Source organism: Ictidomys tridecemlineatus, chromosome 7, assembly GCF_052094955.1.
Source record: "Ictidomys tridecemlineatus isolate mIctTri1 chromosome 7, mIctTri1.hap1, whole genome shotgun sequence".
Lineage (NCBI taxonomy): Eukaryota > Metazoa > Chordata > Mammalia > Rodentia > Sciuridae > Ictidomys > Ictidomys tridecemlineatus.
In genome coordinates, this window is record NC_135483.1 from 141,550,093 (window position 1) to 141,571,134 (window position 21,042).

At 34.7% G+C, this 21,042-nt stretch overlaps 1 protein-coding gene across 9 annotated transcripts in view; it reads left to right on the top strand.

Annotated features, from left to right (window-relative positions):
- The window catches only part of Map3k20 (mitogen-activated protein kinase kinase kinase 20), a 172,133-nt gene that overhangs the window by 82,939 nt on the left and 68,152 nt on the right, over window positions 1–21,042 (top strand). For all 9 annotated transcript variants that reach the window (XM_040294480.2, XM_078017615.1, XM_078017616.1 and 6 more), the window contains exons 4-7: window positions 4,463–4,564; window positions 8,665–8,730; window positions 13,796–13,824; window positions 13,930–14,067. In XM_040294480.2, the coding sequence (XP_040150414.1) occupies window positions 4,463–4,564; window positions 8,665–8,730; window positions 13,796–13,824; window positions 13,930–14,067 (335 nt within the window). The remainder of the gene's footprint in view (window positions 1–4,462; window positions 4,565–8,664; window positions 8,731–13,795; window positions 13,825–13,929; window positions 14,068–21,042) is intronic.

Sequence of the window (21,042 nt, forward strand, 5' to 3'; positions counted from 1 at the left end):
TCAGGGTTGTTGGATATTTTAGTCCCATAAGATATAATAATCCTGACTCATTTATTTTTTCTTTTTTTAGTACCAGAGTTTGAACTCAGGGGCACTTAACCAGTGAGCCACATCCCCAGTCCTTTTTTGTATTTTATTTTGAGACAAGGTTTCCCTAAGTTCCTGAGGCTGGCTTTGAACTCCCAATCCTCCTGCCTCAGCTTCCTGAGCCACTGGGATTACAAAAGTGTTCATCACTGTGCCTGGCTGACTCATTGCTTTGTAAAGTTGTTTGTAGAAAACTTGCTTTTAATAACTTCCTAAAGTCGTAATTTCAGACCTTATAGTTCCAGACATTTCTTAATATGTGTTAAGCTTTGTACCTCAAGTTCTCCTTTCTCCCCTCTTTCTCCCTAACACATATAGAGTACAGCACCCAACAAAGAATACATATTTTTTAAGTACACATAGAACATTCTCCAGAAAGTATCCTAAGGCCATGAAATAAGTTTCAGTGTATCTTAAAGAATTGATATTGTACAATGTATGTTTTCAAACCATAGTGGAATTATGTTAGAATTTAACAATAGAAAGAAATATGGAAATTTTCCAAATATTGGAAATTAAACAACATGTTTCTAAATACCCCTGGGACAAAAATGGGATACTGATCCTGAAAAAAAAAAATTGAATGGGTTTTAAAATGTTTCAAGTTGAAAGATTATAGAATGCAGATGGACCAGTATTTACAGGGAAATTTATAGTTCTCAGTTTTAGTATTGATAAATTAAGTTTCTTCAACCTGAAGAAACGACAAGAACAAAGTGGAACTAAAGTAAGCCACTGAAGGGAACAGAACTCAATAAACTAGAAAGCAGAAAAATAATGGAGAAAATTCAATGAAAAAATTTGTTTTAAAAAATCTTTTTATCAATAAAATTGACCTTTGATTAGATTGAACAAGAAAGGAGAGAATATACAAATTAGGAAAGTCAGGAATCAAAGAGATGACAGCTCTGTGGCTCCTACAGAAATTTTAAAAGATCATAAGGAAATGTTATGAACAACTTTATATTAACAAATTAGCATTTAGATTCAATGAACAAATTTCCCAAATAGACCCTAGTTACCAAAAGGGAACCAAGAGTAAAACAATAATAAGCCTATAAGAAAAATTTTTGAATTAGTAACTTAAATTTCCTTAAAGAAGAGCCCTGGCCCAGATAATTTCACTGGTCAGTTTTAGCAGCCGTTTAGAGAAGAAACAATACCCATCCACACTCTTTCAGGACACAAAGGCTAATATTCTCTAAGGTCAATATTATCCCTGAACCAAAGCCACATTAAGACATAAGACAACTACATATCCCTTGTATAAATAGATGCAAAAATCCTTAACCGTATTAACATACCATAAAAAGGATTGAACACCAGAACCAAGTGGAATTTTCCCAGAAATTCAAGGTTGGCTTGACATCTGAAATCATTTAATGTAAGGCACTATAGTCGATAAATATAATAAAAGATAAGAGCTTTATATGAATCTTTCAAAACACAGAAAAAGCATATGACAAGAGTATAACACCCATTGATAATGAGACTCTCAACAGACTAAAGTAGAAAGAAATTTCCTTTACCTGATAAATAGCATTTACAGAAATCCACAGCTCACATCATATTTAATGGCGAAATGCTTGATGTTTTCAGGGAGACTGAGGAAAAAACAACAGGTTTCACTCTCACCGTATCTCTTCAGCATGTACTGAAGGTTCTAGCCCGTCAGATCAGTCAGGAAAAAGAAAGAAATGCATCCAAATCAGAAAGGAAGAAGTAAAACTGTCTTTCTAACATTCTCTCTGTAGAAAATCCCAAGATATCTACAAAAATAAAAATAGATTCTAAGTCTAGTATGCATTTTTAGCAAGGTCACAAAGATCCAAGTTCAACATACAAAAATTAATTTTACTTCTATATACTAGAAATGGAACAAACTAAAAATGAAATTAAGAAACAATTCTGTCATAATAGTTTCAAAACGAATAAAATAGTTGATTATAAATTGAACAAAATAAATGTAAAATTTGTACAATGAAAACTAGGGAACATAACTGAGAAAAAATAAAATCTAAATAGAGAGATATTTCATGTTCATGGTTTAAAAGATTCACTGTTAACAAGATAGCAGTGTTCCCCAGATGATCCACAAGTTCAGTACAATTCCTGTCTAAATCTCAGCATTTATAAAATTTGAAAAGACAGTCCTAAAATTTATATGGAAATACAAAAGACCTATAATAAGACAAACCAGTCTTTATAAAGAATTAAGTTTGAGGTGTAAGACTGCTTTATTTCAAAACTTATTTTAAGTCTGCAATAATCAACACAGTGTAATGTTGGCTTAATATATATAGATCAGTGGAACAAAAGCTAGTCTAGGGGGAAAAATATTTGTGCATTGGTTTTCAGCAAAGGGGCCAAAACTATTCAATAAGCAAAAGATGGTCTTTCCAGCAAATTATGCTGAGATGATTAAAAATCCATACATAAACCAAACAAATTTAAATCCTTATCTCATACCCTAGACAAAAATTAACTCAAAATGCATCATAACCTAAGTATAAGGGCTAAACCTATAAAACTTTTAGAAGAAGAATAGGAGAAATTCTTCATGCCTTTGAATTAGGCAAAGAGTTCTTAGATATGACACCAACAGTACAAGCCCATGAAAGAAAAATCTTATTTATAAAAGAATTTTTACTCTTTGAAAAATCGTGCCCTTAAGAGAATGAAAAGACAAATAACAGATTGAGAAAAGATTTGCAAATCATATATCTAATAAAGGACTTGTATCTAGAATAAAGAACTCTTAGAATTCAATAAAACAACTCAAGAGAAGCCAGGCGAGGTGGCGCACACCTGTAATCCCAGAGGTTTGGGAGGCTGAGACAGGAGAATTGCAAGTTCAAAGCCAGCTTCAGCAACCAGTCAGTTAGAGACCCTGTCTCTAAATAAAATACAAAATAGGGTTGGGGATTAGGCTAAGTGATTGAGTACTGAGTTCAGTCCCCAGTACCCCCCACCCCAAAATGGGTAAGAGATTTGAATGGATATTTTTGCTTAAAAAACAACACACACACACACACACACACACACACACACACACACACACACGAGCTTGAGGGTGTAGCTCAGTGGTACAGCATTTGCCTAGTGTATGTGACCAGGGTTCAATCCCCAGTAATGGGAAGGAAAAAATATACATTTAAAAATAAAGAACCAAAAAGAAAAGATGTTAACTTTATTAATTACTAGAAAAATGCAAATTAAAACTACTACAAGATACCACTAAAAGTATACCCAATAAAAGTATGCTGCACTTGTTGGTACAAGTGAAGCATAATCATAAAGACAGTACCAAGTATTGACAGAATATGGAGAAACTGAAACCCTCACTTAGTGCTTGTTGAAATTGTAAAGCAGTTTCATAGTTTATTAAGATAAACTTACCGTATGATCCCTACTCCCAAGAATCTAAGAAATGTACATATTTCCACACACAGACACAAATGTTGAGAGAAGTATTATTCATAATATTAACAAAAAATTGGGGACAACCCAGTTGTCTCTCAACTGGTAAATTAATGTAGTATATCATACCATAGAAGAGTGTTCAGCAATAAAAAGGGATGAAGTATTGATACATGCCACAGCACGAATGAACCTTGGAAACTGCTGAGAGAGCAAAGTCAGACACAAAAACCATAATTGGTCTGATTCCATTTATCTAAAATATCCAGAAAAGGCACACGGGTAGTGAGAAAAAGCAGACTGTCGGGCTGGGGGTGAGAGTAGTGATTAACTCTAAGCGGCGCGAGGCAATTGTTTAGAATGGCAGAAAGGCTCTGAGGCTGGACTGTCATGATTGTTGGCCAACTCTTGACTTTACTAAAAATCATCAAAGTGTGTACTTACAGGCAGTGAATTTTATGGCATGTAATTTATTCTTCAGGAGAGCCATTTTTAAAGGAATCTTCTCACTTTCTTGACCTTCTGTGCTTGTATTTTGCGAGCTCTTCTAAATCCAGATGCAACAAGGATTGGTTTGTTGACAGTTTGTAACATAAACTCTGATTTATTTATTTAGTAGTATTTATCTCACAAGAATAACAACTTTTAAAGAAATACCTATTTGCCTGCATGTCTGTGTTTCAAGTACATTTTTCCAACACTTCTTTGTGTTTCTCAGTTCCTTCTAAATGGCTTTTGATTCTCAACTAAAGTTTACTGTTCATTTTGTGTTAGTGGGCTTTTCTTTCACAGATTCCTCCTACCCCCAATGATATTAACTTTTAGAAAATACAGCATAGAATAAATTTTTGTATACTTTGGATGTCTTTTGTTAACTTTGTTGATGAAAATATAAAGTCTTATTTCTGAAATGCTCCTTGGTTTTGATTATGTGCTTTTCTTTCCTTTTAAATAGAATATGCTTCTCTGGGATCACTCTATGATTACATTAATAGTAACAGAAGTGAGGAGATGGACATGGATCACATTATGACCTGGGCCACTGACGTAGCCAAAGGTAACATTGCTTGGTGAATTCTTATAGAATTGGTGGGAGCATTTCCTCACTCTGACATGGGGACTTAAGACAGAAAATTTTTTATTCTGTTTCTTAGATATTCTTTTTTTAGAACAAAAGTAATATAAAAAAAAATTCTGCAATTCACTGTACATATTTTAGGTGACTACCTTTCAACTCCTGAATTCCTTTTATGTTTTTTCATCATTCATTTCTTTTCCTAAAATAGAGTTCTGCAAAATTAGTAAACTCCAGGGTGAATGTTTTAGTCTTGTTTTGTGACATTGTAATTGACCAGCTGCTTGACACTTTAAGTGGAAAAATTATAATTCTGTTGTCCATGTGAGAGTCTCTCCCTAGTATCTAAAAACATGATTTATTGTAGGATTAGCTCCACTCATTTTGTATATATAGTAATATACTAAAAATAGTAATTACTCGCCAAAAAAAGTTTTCTCTTGCCATGTAAGAGCAACTCAGATTTTATTTTATAGTCAATGTAAATTTGGATATCACCTTTGGAAATAAAATAGTTTTAATATGCAAAATCCCTAAACAAGGTGTCTACTCCCCCACCACCTACCATAAATTCCTACAGGGACTAATGCTTTCTAAAGCAATTCAAATTCCATTTATTTTTATCTTTTTTTTTTTCCATTTTTCGAACTGAACATTTTTAGTTTTATTTGTAACTGTCAGAGTTACTTTGGAAACAACTTAATCTAAGTAATGAATGCTGGTAGTTACATTTGTATTCTGGTAACCTCTAGGAAGCAAGTGTGTCCTCATTTTACTGAAGGCACTTAACTCCTTTGCATCTTGCTACTCTATTCTTTAGAAACATCTCTTTACAAAGCAAATGTAAAGAGAACTGCTCATACTTTGCTTTCAATATAAGGTCACCAGGTGATTTAGGAAAGCAGTAGTCTATCCTTCTAGGAATTATCTTAACTGAAGTTTTATGCATACCTGTCAGATTCTTCAAATATGGAGAGTTAAAATTTTTCTTAAGGTTTCGTGCTAGATTCTGCTACTAAATGATGTTTTATTACCTTATAAGAATATCAAGCTCTGTGTTTCGGATGAACTACGTAAAGCTTGGGTTATATTAATGAACTTAATTGTGTATTCATGCATCAGACATCTCAAATCAATCTTGAAATTTCACATTAAGATGTTTTCATGTGGGCTGGAGTTGTAGCCCAGTGGTAGAGCACTTACCCAGCATGCATGAGGCACTGGGTTTGATTCATGACACCACATATAAATAACTAAAATAAAGGCCCATTGACAACTAAAAATATTTTTTTAAAAAAAGATTTTCATGTAACATCACAGTCACTTCTCTGCATGTCAGAGGTATATAGGAACCACTTGTGTATAAGCAAGATGTGTTACCTGCAGTATTATGGAAATATATTTACACAAATGGAAATGCACACATGGCTCTTCTTGACACTTAACCTTATAGACATTTATATTTAAGGTGCTTGGCCAATTACATCCATGATATTACTTCATGGCACTTAGGATGGATAGACAACAATGACAGAATGACATCAGCATTCTGCTTCGAGTTGTCCCTAATAGCCTATCTCACTCTCTCTCTCTCTCTCTCTCTCTCTCTCACACACACACACACACACACACACACACACACACACACACACACTGCCCCACCCCACCCCTACCACATCATTTGTATCTGGGGCAAGTCTCTTGGTTCTAGCACAGCTGTGACCTTCTGGAGTTTTTCAAGAGTTCCTGACTAGCATTAGAAGGGCAGGAAAGAACAGAACAGAATAAAGTAGCAAAGTAAAACCTGAGGTAAAGGGTAGGAAAGGAGCGGGGGAGTAGACACCCTGAGCAGAGTCCAAATCTATGAAGTAATGAAAACCCTTTGCTAGATTGATGAATTGGTCCGAAAGACAAGCACTAATGTATCTGGCCTCAGCTGAGGATGTCTTTACCTATTTATAATTATAATTTTTTAACTTTAAAAGATCCTTTTAGATGACCTATAAAAAGGAAAAAGAAACAATTCTTTAGGAATAACTTCAAACCTCTCTAGAAAGCTAGGAGTAGAACTTGAAGATTAAATAGGAAAGCTTGACCTTGTTGATTCTACTTCAAGTTCAGCGAGGCACCTCTCAGTTTTAACTGTGATTTGAAGTTACTGAAACAACTATATGTTGAGAAATCAGAGACTGAATAATTCATTCCATGAATGAGAGTGGACCTGTGCATTTTGAAGTAGGCATTGCTCACCATCATTGCTGTTGAAAGAGTTATGTCCTCAAAGCTAAAAAAGATTCACTTGTTTCTGGATGGGAGGAGGAATGGGAGTTGAAGCAGTCCATCTGAAATTGTCACAAGTCAGTCAACAGTGCATAAAGGAACAATTAAGCAGATCAACTTGGATCCAGCAATGTCACCATTAATTAAATGTCACCATTAATTCCAAATCTTCCCCAAAAGTCTTCTCAGTGACACCATCAGATTTTTTTTTTCTTTTAGGAAACCCTGAACATTAAGCCTGATTGACATATTTTTCAACCTTCTAAATGAAGCCTAATTATAGTTGATTTTATAAAAACAAATTAAATAGAATTTTATATGATTGTGATTACTATATAGTAATATGTACACTAAATATTATTTAAGTATATTCCATACATTGCACATAAATAATTTATGATATTTTTTAATAATAATCTGCCATGAGGAAGAAATTGCCTATATTTTAAGCTTTTATACTTGAAACTGTCTTTGTTTCTAATAGTAATTAAACAGATTCTACCTGAAAAAATTTCAGGGATTTATTTCTAAATCAAGAGAGAGGTAGCTATGAAATTGGATCATAAAATTATTAAATGTTATCCATGTTGTAACTATTAAATTTTTATAGTTTGAAGTATGTAGAACTTCATATTAAGAGATTCCCTTTGTCCCAATTGCTTCTTTCTTAAGAACATTTAATTTCTAATACTTTTGTTAACTTCCTTCTTTTCAGTGATATCATTATATGATGTTTACACTTTTTCTTATTTTCTTTGTTCGTTCTTTTCATGTTTCTTCAATATATAATAATCATAATAGTAGCAGAATAATAGATTATTAATAAGTTAACTTTTATAAGATTGAAATATTCTATACACTTTTAAAAATGAAAGCCTAGTTATTAAATTGTTTTCAGTGGATAGTTCATTAACAAAAGGAACCTGTTTGATTTTGGCAGTGGAAGGGGCAATTTTCTCCATTATTTAGAACAGAGAACTGGAGAAATAAATACTCAGTAGAAAATATTTTTTTCCTTTATTCTAAAGGTGTAGCTAATACATACTAATGAAAAGAGTCAAACACTACTAAGGAGGTTACCACAAAAATTATCTTTTAAAAAGTCTAAGTTTTTATTCAGGATAATGAATGCATTTAGTTTATACTTATGTATCTTGATTCATATTATAAATATGTTGGAGAGAATTTTGTAGTATGTTTAAATAAAGATTATTTCAAACATTTATCCTGGTGAAAATATTTTAGTTTACAAAATAAAATATTTTGTAACTACTATATATTTTTCTATCTTAAGATCATAAAATCCTTTACCGGTCATAACTCGGCAGTCCTCCCGGCTTCCACTCCTATCCTATCTTCATTTCCAGGTCTTATTATAATGAGTACTGAGAAAAACAAACCAGCTGGGTAACTGCAAACCTGCAGATATCCATATACAAGTGGGAAACAACTTTAGCAAGTGCAGAAGGCAGTTGGTAGTGGGATACCTAGTCAAGGAGAACTTTTTCCAGTGGTTCCCATGCTATATTCATACAAACTCCAGAAAGCTAAGGTGTCCTTACTAGGTATTGTAAGAAGCTAGCTGTACCAATCAAATTCCAACCTCTAAGAGATTAAGACATAAATTTTGCTTAAATAAATGTTACTAATGTAGACATAGCCTATTTCTGTTTTATCAATCCTGGAAGAATAGAGCATGTGGATTAGTTTTTGCTATTGAATTCTTTGTGAAAATATGCAAGGTAATACTGATACAGTATTGAAAAATATTAATAGGTCTTTTTTCTTTCTTGTATGAAAAGGAATGCACTATTTACATATGGAGGCTCCTGTTAAGGTGATTCACAGAGATCTCAAGTCAAGAAATGGTAATGTAGTCATGTTTTTTTTACACATTACAGATTACATGCACCTGTATATAGAAATAAGGATCATGCTTTATTTATCCTTTGTTTCCTGATGTTTGACTCACTACTGATACCATGAAAATTTTCCACTGTTAATAAATATCAAAATTCTCTATATTGTTTGAGGAAGCTGCATAATGTTCCACTGTATGAATATAGCACAGAATGTGGACAATTTGGATTGTTTACATTTTTTCCTATGATAAGAAATGTTTGGTTTAATACCTTCCAGCCAAATTTTTCAACACATCCCTAATTTTTCCTTGGAGTCATTTCCTAAAAGAGGTATTGCTGGGTCAAAGTGTGTAGTCATGTATTTTTAGTTTTCTATGTTTACATGGTTCTCTGTACTAGCATTTTTGAGTTTCATTTCTGTTACTTCTTCATTATATGGTATAAATTTTTATGTCGCCCTTGCCCATATTACCTGGAATAGTGCCCAGAAATGATCAGTATGCTTAGGAGTTTGGAAATAAAAGCCTTTTTTCTTTTCCTTCTCTACTTTTGTACTTTCTATAGTCTATTTATGATTCTTTGTTTTATATTTTGGAGAGTGAACATTTTAAAATAACTTGCAGTTAGACATTACCTTCAAGTAGGAATAGTAACTGTGCTTCTTCCATTACATCACTTCAAAGTTATGGGAGAAAGGCAGTAAGATTATTTAGCTGTAGCAGAACTAGCTCAAGCAAACATCAAAGTTTGATACTTTAAAGAAAAAAATCTCTATCAATTGCTTTTTTTTTAATTATTTCCAAGCAACTTGCAGTAAGGAGGAGAATTATTTATTTTAAGAAAATCTTTAGGACAGTGTTGCAAAAAGGGGTGTTTGATAGTAGTGTGCTTCTTAGAATGGGTAGCTATAGCAAGTAGAGGAGGAGGACCAGGGAATGAGCAAGGTATGCTTGCTCATACTTAGGACTATGAGGTCTGACTGGGAGGGGTGGGAGAGATGGGGAGGAAGGAAAGTTGTTGGCAGCTGCCCCTCTTCAGGAGCCCAGGTTAGACCCCCAACCTAGCCCATTTGACTATGCCTATCTTGCCCTCTTTAAGTCATCATTTATCCTTTGGCTCATCTTAGAAGCTTCCTGGAGCTAAACATTCTTGATATAAATGACTAATAGGAAATCATTAGGAAATAATCTAGAATCTATTAGGAAGTATCAGAGTTCTATGTCTGGAAATTTTCATTTCATGCTCAGAATTTCAATTTAAACAAGTTATTTGATTTCAGTAGATTCTATATCTTCCACAAAAGAATAAGTTAACTAATTTGTGGGTTTATCTATTCTATCAATATGAAGACCATATAATAATGGAGAATTTTACTTTACCATTTTAAAAAATTATAATCTGTACAGTTATTTGATAGGAGCACAAAACTCAAATTGAAAAAATAAAGACTCAATTTTTTGCATTTTTCCCCTGGAGAAAAGGAACAAGAATTCCAGTTTCTATGTTATACATTTTTATAATGTTATTTTTAAAACTATTTGTTAATCTTACAATAAGAGAAAGCACTGGAGATTTTCAAAAACAATTGAATGTAATATTAGCAGTATTTACATTTTTATTTGCAAAAGTTTGTAGCAAACGTCTAACACCATGTTTACCCCAAGGCTATTTCTACATATGAGGTCATGCAAAGATTATTTTCTCCATTTATCAAAATCATTAGTAGCAGCTAATAAAAACCTGTACTGATTATCTACCATGTTCAGACAATGCGTGGCTTACAAAAGAAATACCAGAAGCAGTACTTCAGGATTCTGTCCTTGGCCTTCTCTCCTCTTATGGTCTTATCCTCCTACTCCCACTTACACCTTAACATTCCCTTGTAGGTCTCAATTTCAAAACTATCTATCTGCTTATTAGACATCTGTGTATATATTTTACATGACCCTAAAATGTATTTTGTCGGGCTGGGGATGTGGCTCAAGCGGTAGCACGCTCGTGCGGCCCGGGTTCGATCCTCAGCACCACATACCAACAAAGATGTTGTGTCCGCCGAGAACTAAAAAATAAGTATTAAAAATTCTCTCTCTCTCTCTCTCTCTCTCTCTCTTTAAAAAAATTTTAAATGTATTTTGTCCAAATTAATCTTTTCATCTTCTCCTTCAATCCTAAAAGACCATTCCTGCATCCCTCTGCCAGTGACTGGCAGTACAGTTGTCCAAGACAGAGATTAAATAAAACAGAATTAACCATTTAAATCCAGAGCTCATATTCTAACCATTAAGCTGTTTCACTCCTTATCTACTTTCATCCTTGAAACCTCATCCTCAATATCCAGCTATTCATCCAGCCTCACTGATCCTGTCTCCTGAGTATTTTTTCTCCCCCACCCTTTTTCTTTTTACTTTTCAAAATTAGAGCATTCTAGTTTAATATAATAGCTAGGTTTATCCCTACAAACCAAACATGCATGGAATTCGATTTTAGTTCATATTCTCCCCCTTTCCCTTTCTCCTTCCTCTCCCCATTCTCCTTCCTTGACTGTACTTGATCCTCCTTTTACTCATCTATTAATTTATTTTGATTGATTCTTTCTACTTATACCTAAAGGTGAAATTAATGAAATTATGGTATTTGCTGATAAATGAATGAAAATGGAGAATATTGTGTTAAGTGAAATATGCTAGTCTCAAAAAATCAAAGTTGAATCAAGGGTCAGATCTCTCAGATGTGGAACCTTGAGCAAAATAAGGGAAAGAAGGAGAGAGGAGGAGGATCAGCCACCATAAAGAAATAGGGAAGATCAGTAGTGTAGAAGAAGGAGATCTTGAGGGAGGGAGGAGGCATGGAAAAGGAGGAGAAATGCAGAATGAATTTTTAAAAATCATTGTATGTGTATGTATAAATACCACAGGGAATTTCACCCTTATGTCCTGAGTATTTCTCGACTCACTATTTCTTTCATGTCCTTTTTCACAGCACTAGCACTGTCATCCTCATCTGTCTCTTGGGCCACAACCTCTTGCATGCACAGCTCCCTCTTTGTCTCTGGTTCTCTTCTATAACACGGTCTGCTTCCTGCACATTTGCTCATTTCCTTTCTTCACTGAAAATTTCTCACAAGGGCTCTTCTTTACTTGACCCTGCCTCCCCAAATTGCCATGCCTTGTCTTCTGCTCCTGAGGTTTTGCATAGATTCTCTTTCTGCCCAGAACACTACTTTCCTCCTCCAGCACTCCTCATTTCTAGTTAGCCCCTACATTTTTAGGTCTTTGTATAAGCATCATTTCTTCCTGAAAACTTCATCTGACCTCTGAAGACTTGGATATCCCTGTGGGTTGGGTCCATAATACTCTCATTCTCTCTCATCGTGGAATTTTTTTTCACTTTGTTGTTGATGTTTAATTTTCTCTCTGATCAAACCATAAACTCCACCAGAGCCAAGACAGTGCCAGTCTCATTCACCTTCTGTATAAAGCATATACATGGCTGTTGCCAGAGTAGATATTCAGCAAATAGTTGTTAAATGAGTGAATGAATGTATGAATAAGGAAATAAATGAACATTGTCTCTGCATTTAAGAATATTATTTTGGGGGGCCGGGGTTGAGGCTCAGTGGTAGAGCACTTGCCTCGTATGTGTAGGGAGCTGGGTTCGATCCTCAACACCACGAAAATAAACAGACAAAATAAAGGTATTTGTCCATCTACAACTAAATTTTTTTTAAATTTTTTAAAAAGAATATCATTTTTCAAATTACAAATGGTCAACAAATATATGAAAAAATGTTCAATATCCTTAGCAAACAGGGAGTTGTAAATCAAAACTACACTGAAATTTCATCTCACCCCACTCAGAACAGCAATTATCAAGAATACAAATAACAATAATTGCTGGTGAGGATATGGGGAAGAAGATACACTTATACATTGTTAGTGGGACTGCAAACTAGTACAACCACTTTGGAAAGCAGTATGGAGATTTCTCAGAAGAATAGGGATGGAACCATCATATGACCCAACTATCCTACTCCACAGTATTTATCCAAAAGATTAAAAAAAATTAGCATACTGTAGTGATACATGTATTCCAGTATTTATAGCAGTACAATCCACAATAGCTAAGTTATGGAACCAGCCTAAATACTCATTAATAGATGAATGAATAAAGAAAATGTGGTACATATACAATGGAGTTCTACTCAGCCATAAGAAGAATGAAATTATGTCATTTACTTGTAAATGGATAGAACAGAACATCATGCTAAGTGAAATATGCCAAACTCAGAAAGTCAAGGGTCAGATGTTTTCTCTATATGCAGAAGCTAAAGAGAAAAAAGTAATAAACAAAAGGTATCTTGCAAAAATACAAAGGAGAACAGTAGAGTAGAAACAGGGGTCTGAGGGAGGAGGAAAGGCAAAGGGGATGAACTGGGGAATAAAGTTGACTAAGTTATGCCATGTGCACGTATGAGTATATCACAATGCATTCCAATTATATATAACTACCAGTTAAAAATAAATAGAAGATCAGTAGAATAGAGGGGGATGGGGGAGGGGAGAATGGACCAGTACTGTGGATTGAAATTTGGAAAACTATGTACTATGTATTTGTGAATATGTCAAAGTAAATCCCACCAATCATATATAACAACAATGCACTATAAAAGGAAAATTATTCTTCAGTTGAGAGAAAGAACTATATATACCATAAAGTAATGATGCTAATGATTTCCTCAGTATCATATTGGCAATCTACCAGCAGAACCCAGGTAAAAATTTGGTTCTCCTAACTACTCTAATTTGGTGCCTTTTTTACTGGACAGTACTGCATTTGTTTATATCAAGTGTCTTAAAAGCCTTTTAAGTCAGCACCTCATGGAATTAAGCTTTTATTTTAATATCAGATCTCTTTTGCAAAATCTTTAATGTGGTAAATATTTTGATTTTTGTCTTTTATAATATCAAATTAGAAATTTAACATTGAAGCTAGAAATAGAAGGTTATGCTTTTTTCAGTATAAGACAATTTAACAGGTAGATGATTGTCATACTTTCTTTTTTTTTTTTTAGTTGTTATAGCTGCTGATGGAGTATTGAAGGTATGACTCCCTTTTAATTAAAAAAAAAAAAAGATTTTTTGAACGTCTGATAATTCTCTTATTAGTCACTAAGTACAAAGTTGATCCTGGTTCCTCTGTTCTCAGATCTGCGATTTTGGTGCCTCTCGGTTCCATAACCATACAACACACATGTCCTTGGTGGGAACTTTCCCATGGATGGCTCCAGAAGTTATCCAAAGTCTACCTGTGTCTGAAACGTGTGACACTTATTCCTATGGTGTGGTGAGTTCACTTCTTGTTTCTTGTTTGCTGAAGGAAATGCAGAAACAAAACAGCCTAGAGAAGAGAGACTTCATAATTGAACCTGGTGTTGAGTGGTACAGCTGTTTTTAGAGGAATGTCTAAAGCTGAGGCATGGGGAGAACATGTCCCAGTTGTTGAAATGTGTGCTTTTATCACTTTTATGCCTCTGAGTTATTTATACTGTGTTGAGACGAAAGCAGTACCACTTCCAAGAAACAGAACCTGAGTTAGTTTCGGGCCTAAGGCTCTCCTGTAGAGTGCTTTTTTGCTAGGTGAAAATACAACCAGAGACTATCTCTGGAATTCAGAGGAAATGTGGATCATTTGGAATAGGACTTCTGTATGATTTTATATTGCTTGATTTCTCAAGCAATATAAAATCAACAATAGACATGCCAAGTGAGTTAATTAATAGGAAACTTTTGAGTGTCAACTATTAAAGTGATTAGTGAGTTTCTAAAAGTCCAAAAGAAAATGTACTTGGCACTTAGCAGATGTCTACTGCAAGTGACAGAGTAGTAGTGACCAACTGGAACAAGAATCTGAGGTATACAGGAGAATGACAACAGAGCATCAAAGAAGAATGGAATCCTGTGGAAGTGTGGGGAAGATGCTCAGGGAATAGAGACCACAGGAGGGAGCCAGTTAGGGAGTAGGAACTTATACAGGAGTGAGGAGATGGATCATCCTGGAAAAAGCAATCCAAGGTGGGAGCACATCTTGCTGGAGAAAAGAATTCATTTGCTGCCTTTCTTTGAGGATGAGTTCTATATTCCTTTTAAAAAATCCAAAACAGTATTTGGAACTCCTTGTCTTTGCATCTCATCTCCCTGTATTCATGCTATGTGTGCTACCTCTCTGTACCATTACTTCTTAAATAGACATTTTCATTATAATAGGAAAAGAAGACCAGTTTGGGCTCAAATCAGCATGCTTTTCTTCCTGAAGTTATGTGTATTCTCATTGAAGGTACTACTAACAGCATAAGAGGAGGTCAACATGGGCAAACATGTTCCCTTTCTTTAATCAGTCTCTGGGTATTTACTGCTGGCTTCATTACACTTTGGTCTTTTTCAGTTGGCTAGATCTTTCTAAATCATAACATAGCCTATGTACCAAATTACTTTAATAGAGATGAGTTTTGTTGGCTATTGAAAAAAAATCATTTCTAGAATGAAATATGTGTTTTGGCTAAAGGCTAGAATTTTAAAGGTTAAATGACAATAGTAACATCAAGCTAAATCTCCAATTCCTCATAGTGTTTCTAAGAATGAAAACTATACACTATTATAGATAGTGATGAAATAATTCTCACTGAAAAAAGGAAAATAAGTAAAATGAAATTTCAGAGACTGGATTCTAAAATAGGTCTTCTATGTCAAAGTTTACTACAGTCTAATCATCAGACTTTTTCATCTTCTGAGGATTCTGAAAATAGGGATCTGTTCTCTTATGAGGTTATGTTCCCTCATATTTAAGCAAAATTAATGTATTGAGTTAGGCACTGTGCTGGACACCAACTTAGGGCAATTTAAATTATATGAGGCCTACTCACTGGTAACCAGAACAAAAGGTAACAAAATTTTTCTGCAAAGGACCAGATAGTACATATTTTTGGCTTTGAGAGCCACTCACAGTCTCTGATACATATCCCTCTTTGTGTTTTACACACCCTTTAAAAATAACAATCCTGCTCATGTTCTTTAAGAGACCATACTTTGCAGGCCCCACTGTGGAACAAGGAGACTTGGAAAAATAAGCACCATAGCTTATCTGCAGCTTGTGCCAGCTGACTGTTCAATAGCAATTCAATAGGCGGCCAGTTTTTACTCCCTTCATGTGCATATAAAAATATAAAAACTTGTATATCTACTGTCATGTATAACTAATTAGAACAAATTAGATATAAAGTTTAATATACACATATGCACAAGATAGTTTAATACCTTTTGTATTTCTGTGATATCATATTCAAAACTGCTGTTTTGAATTTGGGGTTTATGTTCCATTCACTTTTTTTAATATTTATTTTTTAGTTGTAGATAGACACAATACCTTATTTTATTTTTATTTATTTATTTATTTATTTTGGTGCTAATGATCAAACCCAGGGCCTCACGCGTGCTAGGTGAGCGCTCTACCACTGAGCCACAACCCCAGCCCCCATTCATGTTTTTATAATGACATCTGATGCATAAATACCTACAAAAAATTATGTGGGAAATATATATATGTATGTATATATATATAATTTAAACATATATATATATATATATAAACATAATTTGATGGTCACAGTTTTTAAATTATTTTGTATATGAATTAGAAGATTTGAGGTTTATTTTCACACTCTACAAGGAATAAGAACTGGCTGCCTATGCTTTTACTTTGAAAATTTTCTCCAAGTCTTAGAATTTCCCTGTTAGAAATTTTTGATATAAAGATATAACTGTAAGTTATTCTCATTATTAATTATTCTTAATATTATTTCACTTATGAAAACAAACTCCATGCTACCTTCTCTCAAAGTCTTTCAGTTGCCCAGGCCTCTGATGTGAGGTGCACCTATCTACTCTTCATTAACTGAAGTTAATGACTGGGTTCCAAGAACCAAGAACAAATGCCTTTATGCACATAAGCCATAAAAGTTGTTGAGAGATGACTTTGGTTTACTGAGGTTAGGATCTTTCCTCTGTCTCTACAGTCCCTTTCAAACCTTGACCCCTTCTCTTAAGCACAGTCTGAGTCTGCCTTTCTGCAGCTGCAGGTGTTCAGTTTGTTGAAAACTTTCACTCAGGCAACTGGGCTCCACTTTCCAGAGGACCTGAGTGGATCTGTTTGTAGATTAGGCCTTCTATTTACTTGTTTACTGACCCTACCATTGGTTGTTTTGATTTGGTTTAACTGAGGAAGGAATTTAACAAATGCTTATCAAGGCATTCTCTCAAGTAGTTTAACTTACTCCAGCCAGCAGAACACTCCCTGAGTCGATTGACATTTGTATGCCAGATGTCACTCCATAGAAACTGTTGGTCCCTGCCACATGACAGTATCAGTATCAATCCACATTCATATTGGAGCCTTCCCTTACCTGGGGGGAACAGAAATGCCTCCTTAGTGACTCTGTTTTAAAGCAGCTTCTATCATTTGTCTCTCTTGAAGTGAGAGAGGTTTGAGTCAGATACTGGTTTGCTTCTTGCAAAGAACTCCCATCAACAGAATTCCATTCAGAAAAATGTGCAAATACTAATTTAATTTTAAACAAGAATTCAAGATTGTTTAATTCTGACCCCTTCTCATTTTGTTTGTTCTAAATATCATTAGTGAAAGAATAAGTACACACATGCTTTCCCAGAACTCTTTGGTTTAAACAATTGCACAATTTTTTTTTTTTTTAATGAAGGAAGCATTATGGGTTCAAAGTAGAAATTACATCAAAGAGCAGGAGAGGACAGTTGTTAAGGTTGGGTCCATGTTAGTTTTAGACTTTAGTGGTTTGCAAACCTTGAAAATAGTCCCTATCTAAGAAAACAATGTGATATAGAATTTTTTTGATGTCATTTTAAAATAGAGGTGCATAGCCAAGACTAATTTGTTAGCAGGAGCATCTGTTTGCCTAACACATTCCACAGTTCATTAACAGCTTCTTCTGTTGATTGTAATCTCCCCCTTCTGTACAAGTCACACACAGATAGATAGGGAAGAGTTGTCCTTATTGAAACCTCAAAAATGCAATGTAGTTTTACTGTTGGTTTTTAAATTTTTCTACCAAGATTTAGTTCCCTAATAACTCTCAAAAATACTAGCCTCCCCAGATTAATAAACTTGTGTTATTTCTTAACACATGGCAAAACTAACTAGCCTTGTACTGCCTTAAAACAAATGTGCCCCCAGTGCCAGAAATGGATCTTGTGATCTTTGTTTCTAAGCTGGTAAACATTGCTAGGCAGGCAATTGTTTCTCTCTCCATTGATAAAAGGACATGTTTCTACTCTCTTATGATAACTTCTCTTGAAGGACCAAACCAGAAAGTGTTTGATGTGTAATCCACAAGAAAAAAAAAAGCTTCAGAAAAGCATTGGAAGAATAAGCCTTCTGAGAACACAAGGTCTCACCACCCTCTAAAAACAAAGCCATCCTAATGATAATGCAGAAAGGATTAGCTTTCATGAGGCTTCTCAGCCAAAACCAGCTTTAAAAACAGTAGCTCAAGAGACAGCGTCTCAGCCATGCTTATCTGTGAGCCCTGTTCCAGAACCAGCCAGGCTCAGGTAATGGCTTTTTATTGTTTGTAAGAGAAAAAGCAGGAGAAGTCCACAGCCTCATCCAAGTTTCTGTTCTGTAAACTGAAAATAGAAATTTTCCTGTGAGCACAGTTGAAGTGTGAGGATGTCCCAATATACAATGAGTTGGAAAATATTTTTAAGGTGAAAGATCACGATAATATTTGGCCTACATTCTCCCAACTGGTATTTTAAGGCATCATTTAATATATTTTTAGACCTCCAAGTGACTTCCTAAGCTTAGTTAGTTTTTTGTGCCAAATGCCATTTTATTGAGTGTAGAAAAAGCCATCCTATCTTATACCACCTGCTTTTTGGTACTTTCCCAAATCTGAAGAATTAATAAAAGGAAATCTTGAAATGTGCTGATACTAGAATCAAACCAAAGACCCTGTCTGGGCTTCACAACGTGGTGGTTCACAGCAGTTCACTCTGCCATCACCAGTTTTACACCCATCAAGTGCCTGCCTCCATCAGCTATGGTAGCTCATCTGCGACACCAAGAGAGTGAAATGAAAACGCCCTGTTTTTTCAGAGTTAGAGCTCTTAGAGAAGTATAACTTGGATCTTATCAAATTTAGGACATTTCCAGCACAGTATCTTGAAATAAAGAATGAAGAATAAATAGCATTCTGATATTGTTTTCTCAAACTCCGGTGTTGCACTTCACCTTGCAATATCCAGTTTGTGTGTGTGTGTGTGCAAACGCGTTTGAGTATGCATGTGTGAGTATATAAGGTGTGTGCAGGCCAAACTAAGAAAGGAGGAGGTGCAAGACTGCTCATATGAACATTTTGGGATCTGGAGCAATTGATTTATTTGAGGCTGATTACCTATTCCCATTCTCCTTAGGAATGCCAAATTCATTAACTTACTTGCTCTTCATATCCTTCCCTTCCCATCCCCAACACCAGTGGAGTGGTAATTGTGAATTGAGGGGCTTCATTTCCTGCCAGCCCATTCACTGCCCCACCCGCTCTCTGGTGCAGATGGAGTGTCAGGGTGATTGCATACCTGTGCTGGCTCCCACCCTTCCTTCCTTACAGCCGCCACTAGAATTGTCCCCTTCTGGGATGCCCCTTACCTTTTCCTAATCACTTGTGTGACTCAACTAGAATTATTCAGTAGCTCTTCTAAAGAAGTACCTTACACACTTGATTAAAAGCCCAAAGAGGCTTTCGTGGATTTTTTTCTCTTACTTGAGCAGCATCTGCCAATTTCCCTGATTTTCCTTCTAATTATCTTCGTATTAGCCAGCATTCGTTTAACATGTTGTGGCTCGAAAGAGACTGAGCACTGGCTGAGGAAATAGTGAACATACAGCTAAAGATTTATAGGACTTATTCTAATAGAGCACATGTCCATTATCTATATTCTCATTTGAATATTCTCATTTTGTGTTTTGAACAAGGGAAATCTAAACCTAAGCTACTGAGTCCTCTCCTTACTCACTGCTGCCGTGGCTCCGTGACTATAATGTCACTCTAGCGCTGTGGATTCCCCTTCCCTAGAATTCCCTGGGATTAGAGTTTGACCTTTAGAGCAAGTCCATATTCTGGCTCTGCCACTTGAAAGCTGAGTGTCTTTGGGCAAGTTTGCTTAACTTTGTAAAGCCTAGTTTCCTCACCTAGAAAATGAGGATAATGTCATTGACATTGATAAAGTTATTATTATTGATAAAATTTGAGTTGTTTGGGCTGGGGTTGTGGCTCAAGTGGTAGAGTGCTCACTTAGCATGTGTGAGGCACTGGGTTTGATCCTCAGCAGCATATAAAAATAAAATAAAGATACTGTATTCACCTAAAACTAAAAAATAAATAAATAAAAAATTTGAGGTTTTTTGTACTTTACAAATATTGGTAGACTCAAATTTTGGATGTACATTTGTTTAAACAGAGAAAATAACTGAGTTTCCAAATCTCCATCAGTCAGTGTTTAGAGAAACCAAAATCAATAGTATTTCTGGTACCAGTTTTCTTTCTCTGGGCAATACAGGTCAGATTTATTAACTGTACTGATCTTAAGAACTGTGTAAGGTGAATACACATATAAACTCACATATACACAATCAGCTATTATGTGTCTACAGTGTTTATTACATTTTAGAATATGGTATTGTAAATTATAGGTAGCTAAGAACGGATCCTTTAGACTGCCTCATTTTGAGAGAAAATTGTTCAAAACACAAAATCTAAATGTTATAATTTTGCATATATCTCCCATTGTGGGATAGATAGGTTTGCCAGTGATTTGGATTAGGGGCTCAAGTTTTTTGTTTTTTGTTTTTTAATGAGACCATTATTGAACTTTTAAAAACATAGTTGCATTTCTAGTTTTTATTGTATAGAGAAATGTAGCAGAGATTGAAGGTAGAAAAAGTTTTAACTTTTTGTAACAAAACAAAAAAATCTAATTTGTGGGAATAGGTGAAAATTCTAGTAACTCATGAGATTAAGTTAAATCACTCAGGCCCATTAATTTCATAAAATTTTAAGTGTGGCTCTAGATAATCTATCTTCTTGACTAAGTTTGTTTCTATATTTTTAAAAAAAGAACATTAAAAGTATATAATACGTGAAAGAAGTCCTATGCATCAATATATATTTTGTCCAAGTTTCTACAGATGGGGTTGGTTGTATCTGGTAATTGGATACAATTAAATATTACGTAA